We start from the raw sequence: 18,807 nt of genomic DNA, 5'->3' as shown, positions 1-18,807 counted from the left end.
CTGCAAGGATCAGTGCTGGGGCCTCAGCTATTTACAATCTATATTAATGACCTAGATGAAGGGACCAAGTGTAACGTTTCCAAGTTTACTGACGATACAAAGCTAGGTGGGCAGTAAGCTGTGAGGAGGACACAAAGGGAGGAAAATGCCCTTCAGAAATAGGCCTGTTAGCACCTCTAAGAGGCGGTAAGGCCTTTCTGACCGGGGGCAGGGCCTACCCATCTGCAATTGCCCCTGGGCTGGGGCAGCGGAAACGCACCTGTGTTTCTGCTCCGCCCGGCGCTCCGACCCATTATTGGCTGCGCGCCGACCCCTTCCCGCCCGGCGATGACCACTATTCTGTCCCGCGGGGAAATTTGCCCCATGGGAGCATGGCCGCCGGTCGGTGCCCCCGAGAGCTTTGTGAGGCAAGAAGCTGCTAGTGAGGCAGGAAGCCTTAAAGGGGAGGGCGCACTGCCGTGGCCGCAATTGTGTGTTAATTGTCGGTGTACTCCTGAATCTAATGAGTAGGGTGGTCTCAGCTGGACAAGTAATGGCATTTCAAGTCCAAAAGTAAAGAAGTCTTACTACAATTGTATAGGGTTTTGGTGAGACCACACCTGGAGTACCGTGCACAGTTTTAGTATCATTATCAATGGAAGGATATACTTGCCTTGGAGGCGGTGTAACAAAGGTTCACTAGATTGATTCCTGGGATGAGAGGGCTGTCTTATGATGAGAGATTGTGTAGAATGGGTCTATATTCTTGGATTTTAGAAGAATGAGAGGTGATCTAATTGAAACATACAAGATTCTGAAGGGGTTTGGCAGGGTAGATGTGGAGAGGTTGTTTCTCCTGGTTGAAGTGTCTAGAACTAGGTGGCATAGTCTTAGGATAAGGAGTAGGCTATTTAACACAGATGTGGAGGAATTTCTTCACTCAGAGGGTTATGAATCTTTGGAATTCTCTGCCTCAGAGGGCTGTAGATGCTCAGTCATTGAATATATTCAAGCCTGAAAAAGATAGATTTTTAGACTCCTGGGTAATCAAGGGATATGGAAATCAGGCAGGAAAGGGAAGTTGAAGTCAATGATCAGCCATGATCTTACTGAATGGCAGAGCAGGCTCGAGCTGCCGAATTGCCTACTCCTGCTCCCATTTCTTATGTTTTTATAATGAATTTTAAGTTCTGTAAAATGCTGCAATGGCAAAAACAGAAATAAAGTTCAAAGTTGCAAAATGAAGTTAAAAACAAAACAGATGCATTAAAAAAAATGCAAGAAAATGAATCCCAAAAGTAAAAATTGAATAATAGGAACCAGTAAAAAACACAATTAAAATACAAGTTCTCAAAGGCCAAGAAATGATTAGTAGATTTGTGTGCAAACATTGGGAAATGGCACCTTGTAGATAAATCACCTCATTCCAATAGGATCGGAGGGTTAATCAAGCTCTTGCTAGCAAGTAGCGTGACCATCTTTAGCAAACAGCAAAACCCGCCCAGAATATCGCAGGGGGTTAATGCTTGGAAAAAAGTGGGGATAAAGTTTTTTCATTTGGTTTTCCCACCTCCATTTTTTTTAGTGCATTATCAGCGAGCCACATCAAAAAAATCATCCTTTATTTACCTATCCATCCATCTAGCTATTCATCCATCCATTCACCCATCTATCTAACTATCGCTCTCTCTCTATTTATCAGATTGAGATCGCTTTGTGAATGACCCTTAGCATTTACTATCTTAGTAATTGTTAATAACAATTAAGCAGTAAGATAAAATTATTAATGTTCTCTGACAGTACAGCAATAGTTAAATTCTCCCACTGGTGTTGTGCGAGAAAGCTTGTGTGTTGCAATGTGTTTTTGTGAGTTTCTGTGGTGCTGGCTATTGTCTCCCACAACAGAGACTCTCTTGGATTATTGCCTATTCATAGTCAATGGACAAAAAATCCAGCTTTCTGTCTACAACCTACAGTACTGACACGGCAGAAACCTTTGTCTGAATCTGTCATGTGTAATTAGGAAATTCAACGCAAAAAGTTAAAATTATCTACTCCTAACAATTGCCTATAAGAGTGAGCCAAAACAGCTGTGCCATCCCTGCTGAAAGAACATTAAATTGCAGTATTCAAAGGGATTGAGACTGCCTTTTGCTTAAATCAAGCAGCTATATAAATACTTAACTTCTAACCACAATAGCAGGAATCAGCTTTACGTCAGGAGTAGATAATAGGTAAAAACAGAAAATGATGGAAATATACAGCCGGGGAAGAATGGGAAATTCCGTTTTAAAGTCAAGCCAATTATTTTACTAAGATTGTCAACAGGAAGAATTTCCCCCTCGGGTCAATCAGCAAAAGGTCACTGGAAGGATATCTTGGTTTTGAGGGGGTGCAGTGCAGATTTGCCAGAATTATACCGAGAGTAAAATGAGGACATGTTGCATAAACCATGCTTGTATTCCCTTGAGTATAGAAGATTAAGGGGTGATCCAAGGCAAGGGTAATAAAGATTACAAACTAAGATGGATAAATCAATGTTAAGGCACAGATCAGCCATGATCTAACTGAACAGTGGAATAGCTCGAGGGGCTGAATGGCCTACTTCTGTTCCTATGTAATGTCCTGCTCTGGGTCCTGTAAATACTCAGTGCAGCTGAATGTCCTGCTCCGGGTCCTGTGTAGGCTCAGTGGAGCTGAATGTCTTGCTCCAGTATCACACCCAAAATATTAATCGATCTTGCTTTTGCAGCTGCCAATCAACATGCAGTGCATTTTCTGATTTTATTAATGACTTGATGATCTTCCACGGCTTTTCTCACAGACACACTGAAGGTCTGGAACACTGTTCGGATATTTAGTTGCTAAGACGGCACTTGGTTTCATATAGTCTGGCTCTTTAAGGCCATTGCCTGGTTACTCCCTCGTAGGGAAATTGGTCTAAATAGGCACACCCCGAGGTCAGTTTGAAGTTGACTGCTCTAGATTGAAAAGTACCTTGGACAGAAGCAAAATCATCAAATTTGTAATATGGCTTCTGGAATGTGACAGATACATGCTAAACTCATGACTTTTACAGATACACCAGCATTGCTCATAGTAAGTGAGAAAATTCCTCTGTTTTTTTAGTGCACAAGTTGGGTTTCCTTACCTCAGCAATTTAGGGCCAAGATATGTGCTGCAGGCATATTTGCCATACAGGAGGTATAAGTGGGGCCCACAACCAGTGGGTATTGATCTCAGAGTCATCACTTGCCATTAGGAAAGTGGCAATAAAAAGGATTATTTAATTACGAGAAATTTGTTTTTTGGCCAGATAAGAGTAGGTGTCAGCCCCCTTTGTGCGAGCCGCCCCAGCTCTGCGATTTGAGATGGATTATCATCAGGGTAGGCTGGCTGACTAAAGTCCTGTTCCAACATACTTCTGGTGGTGCAGCAGCCCGCCAGGAATTCCTAGGCCTCAGTCTTTCTGAAAGAACTGGATCTGGTGTGACATTAGTTTATGTCATTGAGACAATATAGTCTGTGTGAACAGTTTTGTTATGATTAGAGGTTAGGAGTAATTATGGGGTTGCAGAAGCGAGTTGTGAGCGTTAGTTAGGAAAGTACTGAGGATTGTTGACACGAGAAAAAAAGAGACAGTGGGAAACAAATGCTTGGCAAAAAAAGACACAGTGGGGTACAGACATCTGAAGGAGAGAGATAGTGGGAAGTGACATCTGGAAAAACAGAGGTTTGGGAAAGGAAGGCTGAACATTCTGGAAAAAAAATGCACAAAATAGGAGCCAGTGGGAAGCAAAATTTTTGGTGAGAAGTTTGGACCACAGTAGGCAACAGAGGTGATGCCATAAATAAAAGTTACAAACAAAAATTTGAATTAAAATTTGCTGACAGTCTCGGAGGAACAAAAATAGAAAAAATGGACGTGGGAGTCAAGAGTTTTGAGGTGCAGCAGCACCATCTAGGATATGGGAGGACAGATAGGTAAAGATTATGATAAGATTACATATTTTACAGTGTCTATGACATGGCATCCTGTGTCTACGACAAGTAATCACAATGGAAATATAGGTGTGACTGAAAAAATTATAACACTGGAAGTAAGGTTAATGTGTACAGGAAGCGCGAACTATATGAAAATATTTAATTTATTGTAGATAGTTTTAATTAAGTGAGCAGGTTCTCTGTAACAGTTCCTATATTTTCTCAATAACAACTTGCATTTATATAGTGCCTTTAACATAGTAAAATGTCCCAAGATGTTTCACAGGAGCGTTATCAAACAAAGTTTGACACCGAGCCACAGAAGGAAATATTAAGGCAGATGACCAAAAGTTTGATCAAGAGGTAGGTTTTAAGGAGTATTTTAAAGGAAGAGAGTGAGGTAGAGAGGCAGAGAGGTTTAGAAAGGGAGGTAATTTGGTTGTGTCTATTTGAAATGCCAAATTTCTGATTGGTCCCCTTGGAGGCTAAGACCAGATTTCTGATTGGTCCCCTTGGAGGACAAGACACACCCAGCAATTTGTCTGGAAACTCTTTTGAGTTTATCTGCGAAAACATAAAACATTAAACGGTGCCACCCGACCTGGGTGACACTCCAGACATTTACAAGGCCCTTTTTTCCTTTTTTTGTTTTTTTTTGTTTTTTTTTGTTTTTTTTTTGTTTTTTTTTTGTTTGTTTTTTTTTGGGTTTTTTTTTGGGCACTAAAATCACACAATTTGTCTGGAATGTGCAATTTGATCCTGCCTGCTGGAGAGTAATCAAGATCTTTGCAATGTGCAATTTGATCCATCGGAGCCGAGGTCAGTATGCCATGCAGGCCACAGCCGCTGAACTATTTGGTACTGTGCATGCACAAACCGGATCGAATGCGCATGTGCAATACCAAACAGGGGGGCATGCGCAGAGGGTCCAGAACACCGTGGAAACAATCGGCGAGGTAATTCCACAGTTGAGGGTCTTGGCAGCTGAATGGACAGCCGCTAATGGTGGAGCAGTAAAAATCGGGAAAGCGCAAGAGACCAGAATTGGAGGAGCGCAGAGATCTCACAGGGTTGTAGGACTGGAGGAGGTTCGAGATAGGGAGCGACCAGGCCACAGAGGGATTTGAAAAAAAGGATGAGAATGTATTAATAGTTTAAGGCAAATATTTTCACATTAATCCTCTGTTATAGTCAAAATATTAAACATTTGAAACATTAGAGCCTCATCTGAACAGTTTTCATAATATGAATTTAAATTCAACTGATTTAATTTATCTGCAGAGACGATTAACTGCTTTATAATTCAGCATGCACTGTCTGGACTTTGAATGGAATTCTCTCAAAGGGCTAAAAAGTTTAACTGGGCTTTCGGGGAAAGTTTTGATAAGGGAAACAAAACACATTCTTTACAGCAGATGGAGCAAAACATAAATGGTCCTCAACTGAATTGGGGAGATAATTTTAAACTGTCAGCAGCTTATAGGTTTAAATACAAATCCCTCTAATTTCCCTCAGGACCTGTCAAACACGAAGGTCAACAAATAATCCAATCAAGGCAGTAAAGAGGACACAGACATGGGCTGAATGACTGTACAGTGTACCCAGTGTATTGAAACAGGATGCAAATTAAAAAAAAATAAAGTACAGTATAAGAAACCATTAAAGTATATGTCTTTGCATTCATAAATAAGTACATTTTAGGTTAAAAATTACTGTTGGTGGTATTAGCTGTTAAATGTTTAATGAATTTAAATGGCATTCTCTGTTATTTTAATGGAGGCATTAATGTTTAAAAGGTAGGAGTTAATAGACTAAAAATTCAGGAGCTTTATGCCTCCCAGTACTATCAAAAAATAATGAAAAGGGGATTGCCTTGTGTGTGCCTTTGCCTATCCTACTAATGTTATGCAGTGCTACCTCAGTGGCTATAGCATGGCTGGTGGAAGGCTGCTGACTTTCACTGGGGGACAGTGCAAATGGCCTTGCTGGTTGACCGTGAGGTGGTGGTCGCTGGGAGTGTCAAATCGAGTGACAGTGTTGTTTCTTCTTCTTCTTCACTCTCTTTTCCCCCTTTTTTGGACAACCACTGCCTGGGCTTCATTTCTTGGGTTGGTGAAATGAGGTAGGCACAAGGGTGGAGTTGTGCAGAGGGGAGGGCGGGAATGCAAGAAGTGCATGCCAGAAGGAGGATAACGTATGGGGATACTAGCATCTTATATCCTTTCTGCCACGCTGCTGGCCAAGGGCTCAGCCATGATCCTGCCAAGAATGGCCTGCACCATCTCCTCCAAGGGGGTGAGGTGAGGCTTGGAATGGGAGATGTGCCTTGTGATTGGTAGATTGTTGGTAGGTGAGTGATGGGGGCGGAGGGAGCGTGCATTGAGCAGTGTGTGAGGCTAGTGCTGCAGTTGGTAGATTAATTTTGAAGCAGCATCACTGAGCTTGACCAGTGGTCTGAGGTCATAAAGCTTCTTTGGGTCTTTGGAGCAACACTGTTGGCAGTGATGGTCTCGGTGATCTGGTCCGATATCCTTCTTTCTAGGGGACCTCCTGGCCCCTGTGGGTAGAGGGCTGCTCTTGCAGTGTTGACCTCCTGCACAAAACTGGAGTGCTGTGTGCAGGACCTGGGTGCGCCTTCCCTGGCTTGCTGAGCCATGTGTGTTAATGCTGAAGCATTTTTCCCATTTTTTTAGGTTCAAAAGGAAATTCAGCGAGGATATACATATCAAGAAAGGATGAACACGCTGGGTCTCTTTTCTTTTGAATAAAGGCTGAGGGAGTGATCTATTAAAGGTTTTTAAAATGATGAAAGGTTTTGATAGAGTAGATACAGAGAGAATGTTTCCACTTGTGTGGAAAAGCATAACTTGAGGCCATCAATACAAGATAGTCACCAAGAAATCCAATAGGGAATTCAGAAGAAACTTCTTTACCCAGAGAGTGGTGAGAATGTGGAACTCGCTACCACGGGGTTAAAGTGAATAGTATAGATGCATTTAGGGAAGGCTAGACAAGCATGAGGGAGAAGGGGACAGCAGGTTATGCTGATAAGTTGAGGAAAGATGGGAGGAGGCTCGAGTGGCGCATAAATGGATGGGTTGGGCCAAATGGCCTGTTTCTGTGCTATGTAATCCTATGTATGTAAGTGTTGAAGATTCCCATTTGGGACTTTTTTTTAAAAAGTTATTTTTTTTAAAAAAGGCATTAAAGGCTGAAAATTGCAGTTTTTCACACTGTTAATTTTTATTAGTTCTGAAGGCATTGCCCTTTTAATTCATTGCCTTTTAATTACCCGCAATTCCTTGTGAACTCCATAGCCTCGCTTCCAGAGGCTGTTAGAAGCTAAAACACTATTTCAGGGCGGGATCTTCGACTTCCATGCCTGCACAACTGCGACCAGGAGGGTGTTACAGAGTCAGGTAGTGCTGGGCTAAAATTCTGTAGCCCTAGCACGAATTTCTCCTGGTAGCGCTTCATCTATTTTCAGCGGCCATTAACCCAAGTTGCCGGTGACCAACTCTCGTAGCGGCCACACATCTTTCCCCCAGTGACTCCATTACAATAGCAGAAAGAAAAATGTCACACAAATATGTTAAGCCTTTGCCCACTAATATCAACAGTAATTTCTAACCTTTAGGAATACAAAATGGTGTTTTTGAATGCAATTTATGCGGTTCAGAAAATAACTTAAAATTACTCTCATTTGTTTGCCTGCTAATTTATTTACATATTATTGCAACTGCGCTTCAGTAAGGAAAGGAAAGAATTTCAGTGAAAAAAATTAGTTACCATGGTCTCAATATTTTTTCAAGTTGTAGTGTTCCCATTCTATCTGTATTTTTAATTGGAAAACTAATTTTCAAGGTGGAAGACGTGGAAAATAGAGGTATAGAAATTTATTTCCTCGCTTATTAATTGTTTCTATACTAAGCATATATACACAGGTGGAGCAGAGAAAAAAAAAGATAATCATTAAAAAAAAATCACAGTATAAAGATACATTAACAGAAAAACTGAATTTGTTACAATAGCTCCGATCTTATCTCAGAGGCGGGAACCCGGAAGAATGTATTTCCCTCAGGTCCTGCCAAATTTACCATTTTTTGTCTCCGTTTTCCAGAGCTGCAGCCAACCAGATTAAGAGGTTGGTTGGATGTCGGGTGGGTCGGCCTTCAGCATCAGGCCACAGCGAGGGAGCAGAGGGGAGGGAGGGAGGGAGGGAGGGATCGGAAAGGCCAGATGGGGGCAGAAGGGGAGTGGGGAGATTGGAGATCGGAGGTCGGGGAGCGATTGGGGTCTGGAGCAGGGCAGAGATTGGAGGCCGGGGTGTGGGGAGTGTGGGGGAAGAGATTTGAAGGGTTACAGGATGGGGTGGGAAGGAAGGAAGGAGAGATCAGAAGGATTGAGTGGGATGGTGATTGCTGGGAGTGGATGAAGCAGGTAAGTGAAAAGGCACTTAACTTCCTGGATCCAGCAGTCCTTGCCTCCCTTTAGCTGTCAGGTTTCCCGAGGCTCGGAAACCCAGCTGGCCAGGGTTAAATTTAAAATGGTGATTAATTCTGAGGCACGCAGCCTCATTATAATATTTAAATAACCAAACCACCCCTTGACCTACCTCCGGTAGAACTAGAAGTGGGCGGGTTGGAGTCAGGTTTCAGATTTTTAACATTTTTATATCCCACTCGACAAAAACCCACGTTTTTGGGGCTTAAAATACCCCCCAATGTTTAGCTGAACATCACTCAAAAAAAAAATTGGCATTGCCTCCAAGCAATGCCTTATTCATAACTTTGTTTTACTATATAGAGTAAGTGATTTATTTTTACTTACCAGCACTCACAGTGATAGCTTCAATAAACTGATCCCTCCAACTGTTAGTCCCCACAACCAAGGCTAAGTTTGTCTTCTTGATCAGTTTGTCCACAGTATTCTGCAGCAATAAAGGAAACACTTGTAAAAATTAAGTCTATTTCACTACCTTATAGGTCAGATATCACTCACTCACTCCCTCCACAAAGCCTGACTAGGAACAGGTATGGTAGTATATTGGTTATGGTACAGAATTAGCAATCCAGAGGTTGCAAGTTTATATCAAAATTTAATAAAGAAAGTAATTTATCGATTAATACAAAAATAAATTGCCCATGAAGGCTGCTCGATTGTTGCAAAAGCTCAAGTGATTCATTAATATCCTTCAGGGATCACAAACTGATTTGGCCTACGCATGACTCTGATCCCACAGCACGTAAGAACATAACATAAGAAATAGGAACAGGAGTAGGTCATTCGGCCCCTTGAGCCTGCTCCGCCTTTCAATGAGATCATGGCTGATCTTCTACCTCAACTCCACTTTCCTGCACTATCCCTGAATCCCTTAGTATTCAAACATCTATCGATCTCTGCCTTGAATATATTCAATGACTGAGCCTCCACAGCCCTCTGGGGTAGATAATTCCAAAGATTCACCGCCCTCCGAGTGAAGAAATTTCTCCTCATCTCCATCCTAAATGGCAGATTCCTTATTCTGAGACTGTGACTCCTGGTTTGAGACTCGCCAACCAGGGGAAACATCCTCCCTTCATCTAACCTGTTAAGCCCTATAAGAATTTTATATGTTTCAATGAAATCACCTTTCATTCTTCTAAACTCTCGTGAATGTAGACCTAGTCTACTCAATCTCTCCTCAAAAGATAATCCACCATCCCAGGAATCAGTCTGGTGAACCTTCGTTGCACTCCATCTATTGCAAGTATATCCTTCCTTAGGTAAGAAGACCAAAACTGTACACAATACTCCAGGTATGGTTTTACCAGGGCCCTATATAATTGCAGTAAGACATCTTTACTCTTATACTTAAATCCTCTTGTAATAAAGGCCAACATACCATTTGCTTTCTTAATTGCTTGCTGTACCTGCATGCTAACTTTCAGTGATCTGTGTACAAGGAAACTCAAGTCCCCCTGAACACCAACATTTCCCAATCTCTCACCATTTAGTAGTTGACTCTTAAGGCCAGATTTTAATCCTGTCTTCTTAAATGAGACCAGGGTAGGTGTGTGGTTAAAATGGCAGGTGGGCGCTTCCCGCTTCTTTTCCAAAGTGCTCCTGCCAGTCGCCATTTTAAAAGCATTGCTTTCAGCTTTGTTAAAGGCCCCTACCACAGGCCAGTCAGGGTCTCATTAATATGGAAAAGTTGAGTCTCATTTAGGAACCCGACGCGGTTTTAACTGCTGTTCATGCAAGTCACGCACATTGTTGGACCTGCCAGTGAAACCTAACGGCTGCAAGAGCACGCCTAGAAAAGATCTAGGAAGTTGTGTTATTTAAAATTTTTGATGGACCTGGAGGCTCAAGAGTGCTCCTCCATGCCCTACAAGGAAAGCATAGGCCTCCTCTGTGCTGGGCTTCCCTCTGAAAGGTGATGCCATCCAGAGTCCTTTCCTAACCACTTCCTTAGTGCCAGATCCTTTGAGCCTCCTGCCACCTGAAATCCCGTTCCTGCCCGCCAGCCAGGTAGTGATTCCTACAAGGTTTGGGCAGCAGTCAGTTTTCCAACATGGAAATGAGGAGTTTATCATGTGAGTGAGCAGTGTGGGGTCAGGCGAGTGGTATGGTCCCATAACACCACCGAGCGAGATCTGGAGTTAGAAAGAACTTGCATTTATATAGCACCTTATTGCTCTCTTAGGACATCAATGCACTTTACAATAATGGATTTCTTTTGAAGTGCAGTCATTGTTTTTGGCTAATTTGCATACAGCAGGGTCTCACAAACAGTATGCGAATGAATGATCAGATAATCGGTTTCTTTTGGCTCTGTTGATTGAGGAAGTTATGTTAATCCGTACACTTGGAGAATGCCTTGTTCTTCTTCAAATAGTGCCATGGAATCTTTTATATCCACCTGAACAGGCAGAATTGGCATCAATATAATATTTCATCTGAAAGATGGCACCTCCGAAAATGTAGCATTACCTCAGTATTGCACTGAAACATTCCTGTCTTTTCTCCATACCCCTTGATCCCTTTAGCCGTAAGGGCCATATCCAACTCCCTCTTGAATATATCTAACGAACTGACATCAACAACTCTCTGCGGAAGAGAATTCCACAGGTTAACAACTCTCCGAAGAAGTTTCTCCTCATCTCGGTCCGAAATAGCTTACCCCTTATTCTTAGACTGTGACCCCTGGTTCTGGACTCCCCTAACATCGGGAACATTCTTCCTGCATCTAACCTATCCAGTCTCGTCAGAATTTTATATGTTTCTATGAGATCCCCTCTCATTCTTCTAAACTCCAGTGAATACAGGCCCAGTCAGAACTGTCAGCCAAGATTGTGTGTTTAAGTCTATAATGAGGTTTGAACCCACAACCTTCGGATTCTTAGGAGAGACGTCTGGAAGTATTTTAGACAAACAAGAACACTCCAGCAGAAGGAGTGACATATCATGAGATGTGAAAAGGAAAGCTTATAAAGTTGATGCCTAATTGACACTTTTTATGGTGCTGAGTGCTGGGACCTGACAAAGGGAGCAGAGCCAGGATGCTTTTGGAAGTTGCTGTACAAAGAAGATAATGGATATAATTTGTAAAGACAGAGTGAACAAAGCCGAAGCAATTGGAAAGAGAGGCCTGCTTGCACTAAAATAGTATGTTACAGCAAAAAAACTGCAATAGGCTGAGCATTATTGCTGTAGACTGGCAACTACAGGAGATGATGGGGAATGGTCTAGCTAGGAAAATATGCCAAGGATGGGCAGATGCACAGGCAGATGTCATGGAATGACAACGTTGACCTGCCTGGATTGTGTATGAGAAGACCTGAATAAAGGAGCAACACAGAACTGTAGGAAGTGCAGAATGAAGAGTTAAATTGTAAGGTTTTCGACAAGCCATGGTCAGCCTAGCTATCTTAACAAACATTGTTATTCCTTTAACGTAGTTTATTTTCCATGTACAAATAAATATGACATAATCCAAAAAGGAGAAACCACAGGGTCTTTATAAGATTAAAACTCTGCATCCTTGTTGCCTCTGTGCTGTGAAGTTATCTGATATACATGGATACTAAAGTTTTTCATGGAGTTATCATTAGCTAATTGTGATCTACCAGGCAAAATAAAGTTCATTCCCTTAATATCTTATTAATCTTCTCCAACCCCCACTATGTATAAAAACAAGTCCCAGAATACCAAATATGTTTTTTCATGGATAAGACAGAAGAGGAGATGGCATTGTTACAATGAGGCAAATATATACAAAAATAATGGAAAAACTCCAAGCACTCCAGGTTAGACAGAGAAAGGCCAAATGGAGATTTGTATGCAGTAGATGAACTGTATTTAAAGAATAAGGAGGACTATTCTTAAGATAAGTAATCCATCATTCTTCTTTATTCATCCTCCGCATATAAATTAATTATATCCAACTAGCAGAACAATGGCGGTGGAAAACTTTGATAAAATTTTGAGGACAGCTTGCAGCTCAGAAGTACCTCTTTCATGAGCTGTCAAATTAATATGATGAAGCTTGATGAAAGTATACAGACTTTTCCACATGGCAGCCTTGCAGATAAACTGAAACTCTTCAGAGTCTGGTTTATAGCTAGCCAAAGAATCAATGGAATGAACTTTATTTTGCCTGGTGGATCATAATTAACTAAAGATAACTCCATGAAATACTTTAGTATCCATGTATATCAGATAACTTCATAGCACAGAGGCAGCCATTTGGTTTTTAGAAACCTTCCAGTTTTCATTTCCATTGATTTCAATGGAAATTAAAATTGTGAGATTTCTATAATGAAAGGTAATTTTCAAACCTTTCACTAAGCTACTTTTTCAGCTGCCCTACCTCCCAATGAGTTCGTTTTCCCACTCTCAGTTGCGATACTTTCCTACTCCCCCAAAGTAGCTTGGCCCTTTCTGTCTCCGTCCTCACAACTCCATTCTTTCCCCGTGCTATCTCCCTCTCTCACCCCTTACTTGTTCTCTTTCATGGCCCTCCCTTCCTTCTTTTTCCCTCCCCTGCTTCTTCTACCTTGGTCCAATTAATTCCTCACCCTCTGAGCCTGTTTGACCTGAAGACAGAACTTGATTTTGACTACCTGAACATCCACTAGTACATTAGAAATATTAGCAACCTTTGTAAAGGTTACCAATATATTTCTTGGCTGCATGTTTTTAATTTATGCAGCTTTCCTATTATTTCTTGCCCTCTCTGCCGAGCTCCCAACATCTGACTCATTGTGCTGGGAGCTCACCCACTCTACGCTTGTCCTAACTTGGAAGCAATAGGCAGAGATAGTGTGACAGGCTGAGGTTGCTGTCAATCAACCACAACAGCTTGTATTTATATAGCACCTTTAACATAGTGAAACATCCCAAGGTGCTTCACAGGAGTATTATGAGATAAAAAATTTGATACCAAGCCGCACAAGTAGAAATTAGCGCAGGTGACCAAAAGCTTGGTCAAAGAGGTAGGTTTTAAGGAGCGTTTTCAAGGAGGAAAGACAAGTAGAGAGGTGGAGAGATTTAGGCAGGGAATTCCAGAGCTTAAGGCCTAGGCAACAGAAGGCATGGCCAGCAATGGTTGAGCGGTTATAATCAGGGATGCTCAAGAGGGCAGAATTAGAGGAGCGAAGGGGGGGGGAGGGGCGGTGGGGCTGGAGGAGATTACAGAGATAGGGAGGGGTGAGGCCATGGAGGGATTTGAAAATAAAGGATGAGAATTTTGAAATCGAGGCGTTGCTTAACCGGAAGCCAATGTAGGTCAGCGAGCACGGGGTTATAGGTGAGCGGCATAGGTGGTGCGAGTTAGGACACGGGTAGCTGAGTTTTGGATCACCTCTAGTTTACGTAGGTTAGAATACAGCAATTTCACACCATTCAATGCATTTCAATGGTGAGGCAGACAGTAAGATGCCATTTTGGCAGAACTAATGGCAGAGTGGCACAACACGGACAACAACTTTTGGATATTCACATTTAACCATGTATCTGCCCCTCCTCTGAAGTTGCTGTATCATTTACGCATAAATAACATTGAACATTATTTTGACAGCAAAATCTGGCCCGATATTGACTTGTTAGAATGTTTCAGGTCTATAGAAAGAACCCTTAAAATACAGTGATAATAAAAAGGTAAGGTATTAGAAGGATATGTTCACAATATTTCCCACATATGTGACATTAAATAACTGCACTTACACAAGCTCAGGATTAAAAATGTGGGAAAGTCTCATTTCAGTTGAATTTTTTTGCTTTATTGGGTAACCTTTCCAGTTCTAGTGCCGCTGTGCCAGGAGCAGTAAAAAGCAAGTTTAGTGTTTCACTGATCTTGCGCTGCGCCGACCTTGTGGAAATTCCAGAGATAGGTTCCATTATCAATTCATGTCAAGTTCCATCTCATATTTGACCCAGCACTGAGAACTCCAGGGGAGGAGAGGAGCTTCACATCCATGTGCATGGCATCTATGATAGCAGGCCACTAGGTAAACACTGGGCTCTTTTGGTGTTGGGTATATGCGGAAATTGTTATGTATTTAACCCTTTGTAACCTGCATGACATCTGACCACCAGAGGCCCCACCTGTTGGAGTCCCAAGGGATCCCAGCATCCTTTGGGAGCACAGTATATAAGCAGGCCACCCACGAGGCCTGCACTCTGGAATCTTATTAAAGGAGCTAAGGTCACACTTGCTCATTGTACACAGTACTCAGTCTCACCTTTTATTATGCGTGTACCAGAAATAATACAGAATACCTTCCTAACACAGATGAGACTGCATGCAGGGAGGTTAAAGTAACAGTGACCTCAGTCTTTATTAAGGCACTCCAGAATGAGGAACAGGCCTTAGGGGCCAGCTTATATACAGTGCTGCCAAGAGTTGCTGGGATCCCTTGGGACTTCAGGGGATGCACTCCCTGGTGGCGGAACTTGGGAGTGCGTGCTTTACAGATACACAACATCACTCCCCCCCAAAGTCAAAGCGAATACTATTTACAAGGTGAGGCAGTCGGGAGTCTTTCTTTCCCTGGTGGACCGCCTCGGTACAAATATCTGTTCTGGTGTGTTGGCTGTGCCCTCGCTGGGCTGGTGTGTTGTTGACCCTACAGGGCTGCTGGGTGAGCCTGGCCTTGCTGGGCTGTTGGGCGTGATGGGTTCAATTTCCTGGTCCGGGGTGGTGTCGTTGATCCTTTGGGTGTATGTTGTGGGCTCGAAAAAGGTGGTGTCTGCTGTGGGTTGTTCAGGGCAGTTTGTGAACCGCAGCCTCGTTGGTCCAGGTGCTTTCTGCAAATTTGTCCATTGTCTAGTTTGACTACAAATACCCTACTCCCTTCTTTAGCAAACACTGTGCCCGCGATCCACTTGGGACCATGTCCATAGTTTAGCACATACACAGGGTCATTCAAATCAATTTCCTATGACACAGTGGCGTGACCATCATTTACATTTTGTTGCTGCAGCCTGCTCTCTACCTGATCATGCAGGTTGGGGTGAACCAGCGAGAGTCTGGTTTTAAGTGTCCTTTTCATGAGTAGCTCAGCCGGGGACACCCGTGAGCGAGTGGGGTCTCGTGCAGTAGCTGAGCAGTACTCGGGACAGGCGGGTTTGGAGTGAACCTTCTGTGACTCGTTTAAGGCTCTGTTTGATTGTTTGTACTGCCCGCTCTGCCTGCCCATAGGGGGCTGGTTTAAACGGGGCCTAGGTGACATGTTTGATCCCATTGCGGCTCATGAATTCTTTAAATTCGGCACTGGTGAAACATGGCCCGTTGTCACTGACCAGTATGTCAGGCCGTGGGTGGAAAACATGGCCCTCAGGCTTTCAATGGTGGCGGTGGCGGTGCTTCCCGACATTATTTCACATTCAATCCATTTTGAAAATACATCCACCACCAGGAACATTTTACCGAGAAACGGGCCCGCATAGTCAACATGGATCCTCGAACATGGTCTGGAGGGCCAGGACCACAATCTCAGTGCTGTCTCTCTGGGCGCGTTGCTCAACTGAGCACACACACTGCATTGCCATACACAGGACTCTAAGTTAGAGTCGATACCGGGCCACCACACGTGGGATCTGGTTATCGCTTTCATCATTACTATACCCAGGTGCGTGCTGTGGAGATCCGAGATGAACGTCTCCCTGCCCTTTTTTGGGTAGCACTACGCGGTTACCCCACAACAGGCAGTCTGCCTGAATGGACAGCTCGTCCTTTCGCCGCTGGAACAGCTTGACTAGCTCTTTCATTTCAACGGGGATGCTGGCCCAGCTCCCATGCAGTACACAGTTTTTTTTACTAGGGACAGCAGAGGATCTTGGCTGGTCCAAGTCCTAATCTGGCGGGCCGTGACAGGTGTTTTATCATTTTCAAACGTTTCCATGACCATCAACAAGTCTGCGGGCTGCGCCACCATCAACAAGTTTGCAGGCTGCGCCATTTCCACCCCCATGGTGGGCAATGGTAGCTGACTGAGAGCATCCGCACAGTTCTCGGTGTCTGGCCTGTGGTGGATGGTATAGTTATACGCTGATAGCATGAGTGTCCACCTTTGTCTGCGGGCTGAGGCATTAGTATTTATCCCCTTGTTTTCAGCGAACGGTTTCCAGCTCAAATTTGAGGCCAAACAGGTACTGATGAATTTTCTTTACCCTGAACACACACGCTAATGCCTCTTTCTCAATCATGCTGTCAGCCCTCTCGGCCTTAGACAAGCTCCTGGAGGCATAGGCGACAGGTTGCAACTTCCCTGCAACGTTAGCTTGTTGTAATACACACCCGACTCCGTACGACGACGCATCAACTGCTAGCACAAGTCTTTTACACAGTATATACAATACAAGCAGCTTGTTGGAGCATAAAATGTTTCGGGCTTTCCCAAAAGCAATTACTTGATTTTTTCCCCCATACCCAGTTCTCACCTTTACGCAATAACACATGTAGGGGCTCAAAGAGGGTTCTTAACCCTGATAGGAAGTTACCAAAATAGTTGAGGAGTCCCAGGAACGACCGCAGTTCCGTGACGTTCTGTGGCCTGGGCGCGCTTCTGATAGCCTCTGTCTTGGCGTATGTGGGCTGAATGCCGTCCCCCGCGATCTTTCTCCCCAAAAACTCCACTTCTGTTGCCATGAAGATGCATTTCGACCTCTTCAGCTGCAGCCCTACACGATCCAGTCGCTGGAGGACCTCCTCCAGGTTTTGTAGCTGCTCGACGGTGTCCCAACCCGTGACCAATATGTCGTCCTGAAAAACCACCGTGCGTGGTACCGACTTAAGTAGGATCTCCATGTTTCTCTGGAAGATCGCTGCAGCCGATCGAATTCCAAATGGGCATCTGTTGTAGATGAACAGTCCCTTGTGCGTGTTGATGCAGGTGAGGCCCTTCGAAGACTCCTCCAGCTGCTGCGTCATGTAGGCCGAAGTCAGGTCGAGCTTGGTGAAAGTCTTGCCTCCTGCCAGCGTCGCAAATAGGTCGTCTGCCTTAGGTAGCGGGTATTGGTCCTGTAGCGAGAAACGATTAATAGTTACTTTATAATCGCCGCAAATCTTGACCGTGCCATCACTTTTGAGTACTGGAACAATCGGGCTGGCCCACTCGCTGTATTCCACTGGGGAGATGATGCCCTCGCGTTACAGCCTGTCCAGCTCGATTTCCACTCTCTCTCTCATCATGTGAGGTACCGCTCGCGCCTTGTGGTGAATGGGTCATGGCTCAGGGATCAAGTGGATCCGCACCTTCGCCCCGGAACAGTTTCCAATGCTTGGCTCAAAAAGGGAAGGAAATTTGTTGAGAACCTGGGTACATGAGGCTTCATCGACATGTGATCGTACTCGGATGTCATCTCAGTTCCAGCGGATTTTGCCCAGCCAGCTCCTTCCAAGCAGTGTGGGGCCATCGCCCGGGATAACCCAGAGTGGCAGTTCGTGCACCGTGCCCTCATAGGTGACCTTGACCATGGTGCTGCCCAGGACAGTGATGAGCTCTTTGGTATACGTTCTCAGTTTCGTGTGGATGGGGCTCAGGGTTGGTCTGAGTGCCTTGTTGCACCACAGTCTCTCAAACAGCTTTTTACTCATGATGGATTGGCTAGCGCCTGTGTCCAGTTCCATGACTATGGGTAAACCATTCAATTTTATATTTAGCATTATAGAATGTGTGCACTCCGTATATTTCAACATCTGCCTCCTCTCTCTGAGGCTCGAAATTGCTGTGATCCACCATGGACCGATCTTCCTCTGCCACGTGGTGGTTAGCAGGTTTTGCAGAGCTTGCAGCTTGTCTGCAAGCTCGTTGGAGGTGCCCCATTGTTCCACAGCTCTTGCAAAATACCCTTTGAAGCGGCATGAATAGGCTGAATGGAAGCTTCCACAACGCCAACAAGGTGTGAATTGCCTTGCGTTTATCCTTTGTTGCGGACTCTGAGTCATCTGGGTCATCTGAGGCTCGCTGGCAGTTACAGACTCGTGGTTTCTGCCCTGTACATTTCTGCTCGCAAACACAGTTTACAGTTAATTTATGAACATTGCTACTTACTTGTGTGCTGAGAGATTTGTTTGGTGTTATCACTGGTGGACATAAACGCCTGTGCTATCACAATGGTCTTACTGAGGGTCGGTGTCTCTATCGTCAAAAGTTTTCGTAGGATGGTCTCGTGGCCAATGCCCAGTACAAAAAAGTCTCTGAGCATCTGCTCCAGGTAGCCATCTAACTCACATTGTCCTGCAAGTTGCCTTAGCTCGGCGACGCAGCTCGCCACTTCCTGACCTTCAGATGGCACGTGTAGAACCGATACCTCACCATTAGCACGCTCTCCCTCGGGTTAAGATGCTCCCGAACC

General features: G+C 44.0%; 1 protein-coding gene across 11 annotated transcripts in view; it reads right to left on the bottom strand.

Moving 5' to 3' along the window:
• Positions 1-18,807, bottom strand: part of LOC139267444 (sodium/calcium exchanger 1-like) — a 331,992-nt gene that overhangs the window by 66,180 nt on the left and 247,005 nt on the right. For all 11 annotated transcript variants that reach the window (XM_070885768.1, XM_070885778.1, XM_070885769.1 and 8 more), the window contains one exon: positions 8,794-8,893. In XM_070885768.1, coding sequence (XP_070741869.1) covers positions 8,794-8,893 — 100 coding nt within the window. The remainder of the gene's footprint in view (positions 1-8,793; positions 8,894-18,807) is intronic.

The sequence above is a fragment of the Pristiophorus japonicus genome, chromosome 7, assembly GCF_044704955.1.
Source record: "Pristiophorus japonicus isolate sPriJap1 chromosome 7, sPriJap1.hap1, whole genome shotgun sequence".
Lineage (NCBI taxonomy): Eukaryota > Metazoa > Chordata > Chondrichthyes > Pristiophoridae > Pristiophorus > Pristiophorus japonicus.
This window is presented reverse-complemented; position numbering and strand designations above follow the sequence as displayed.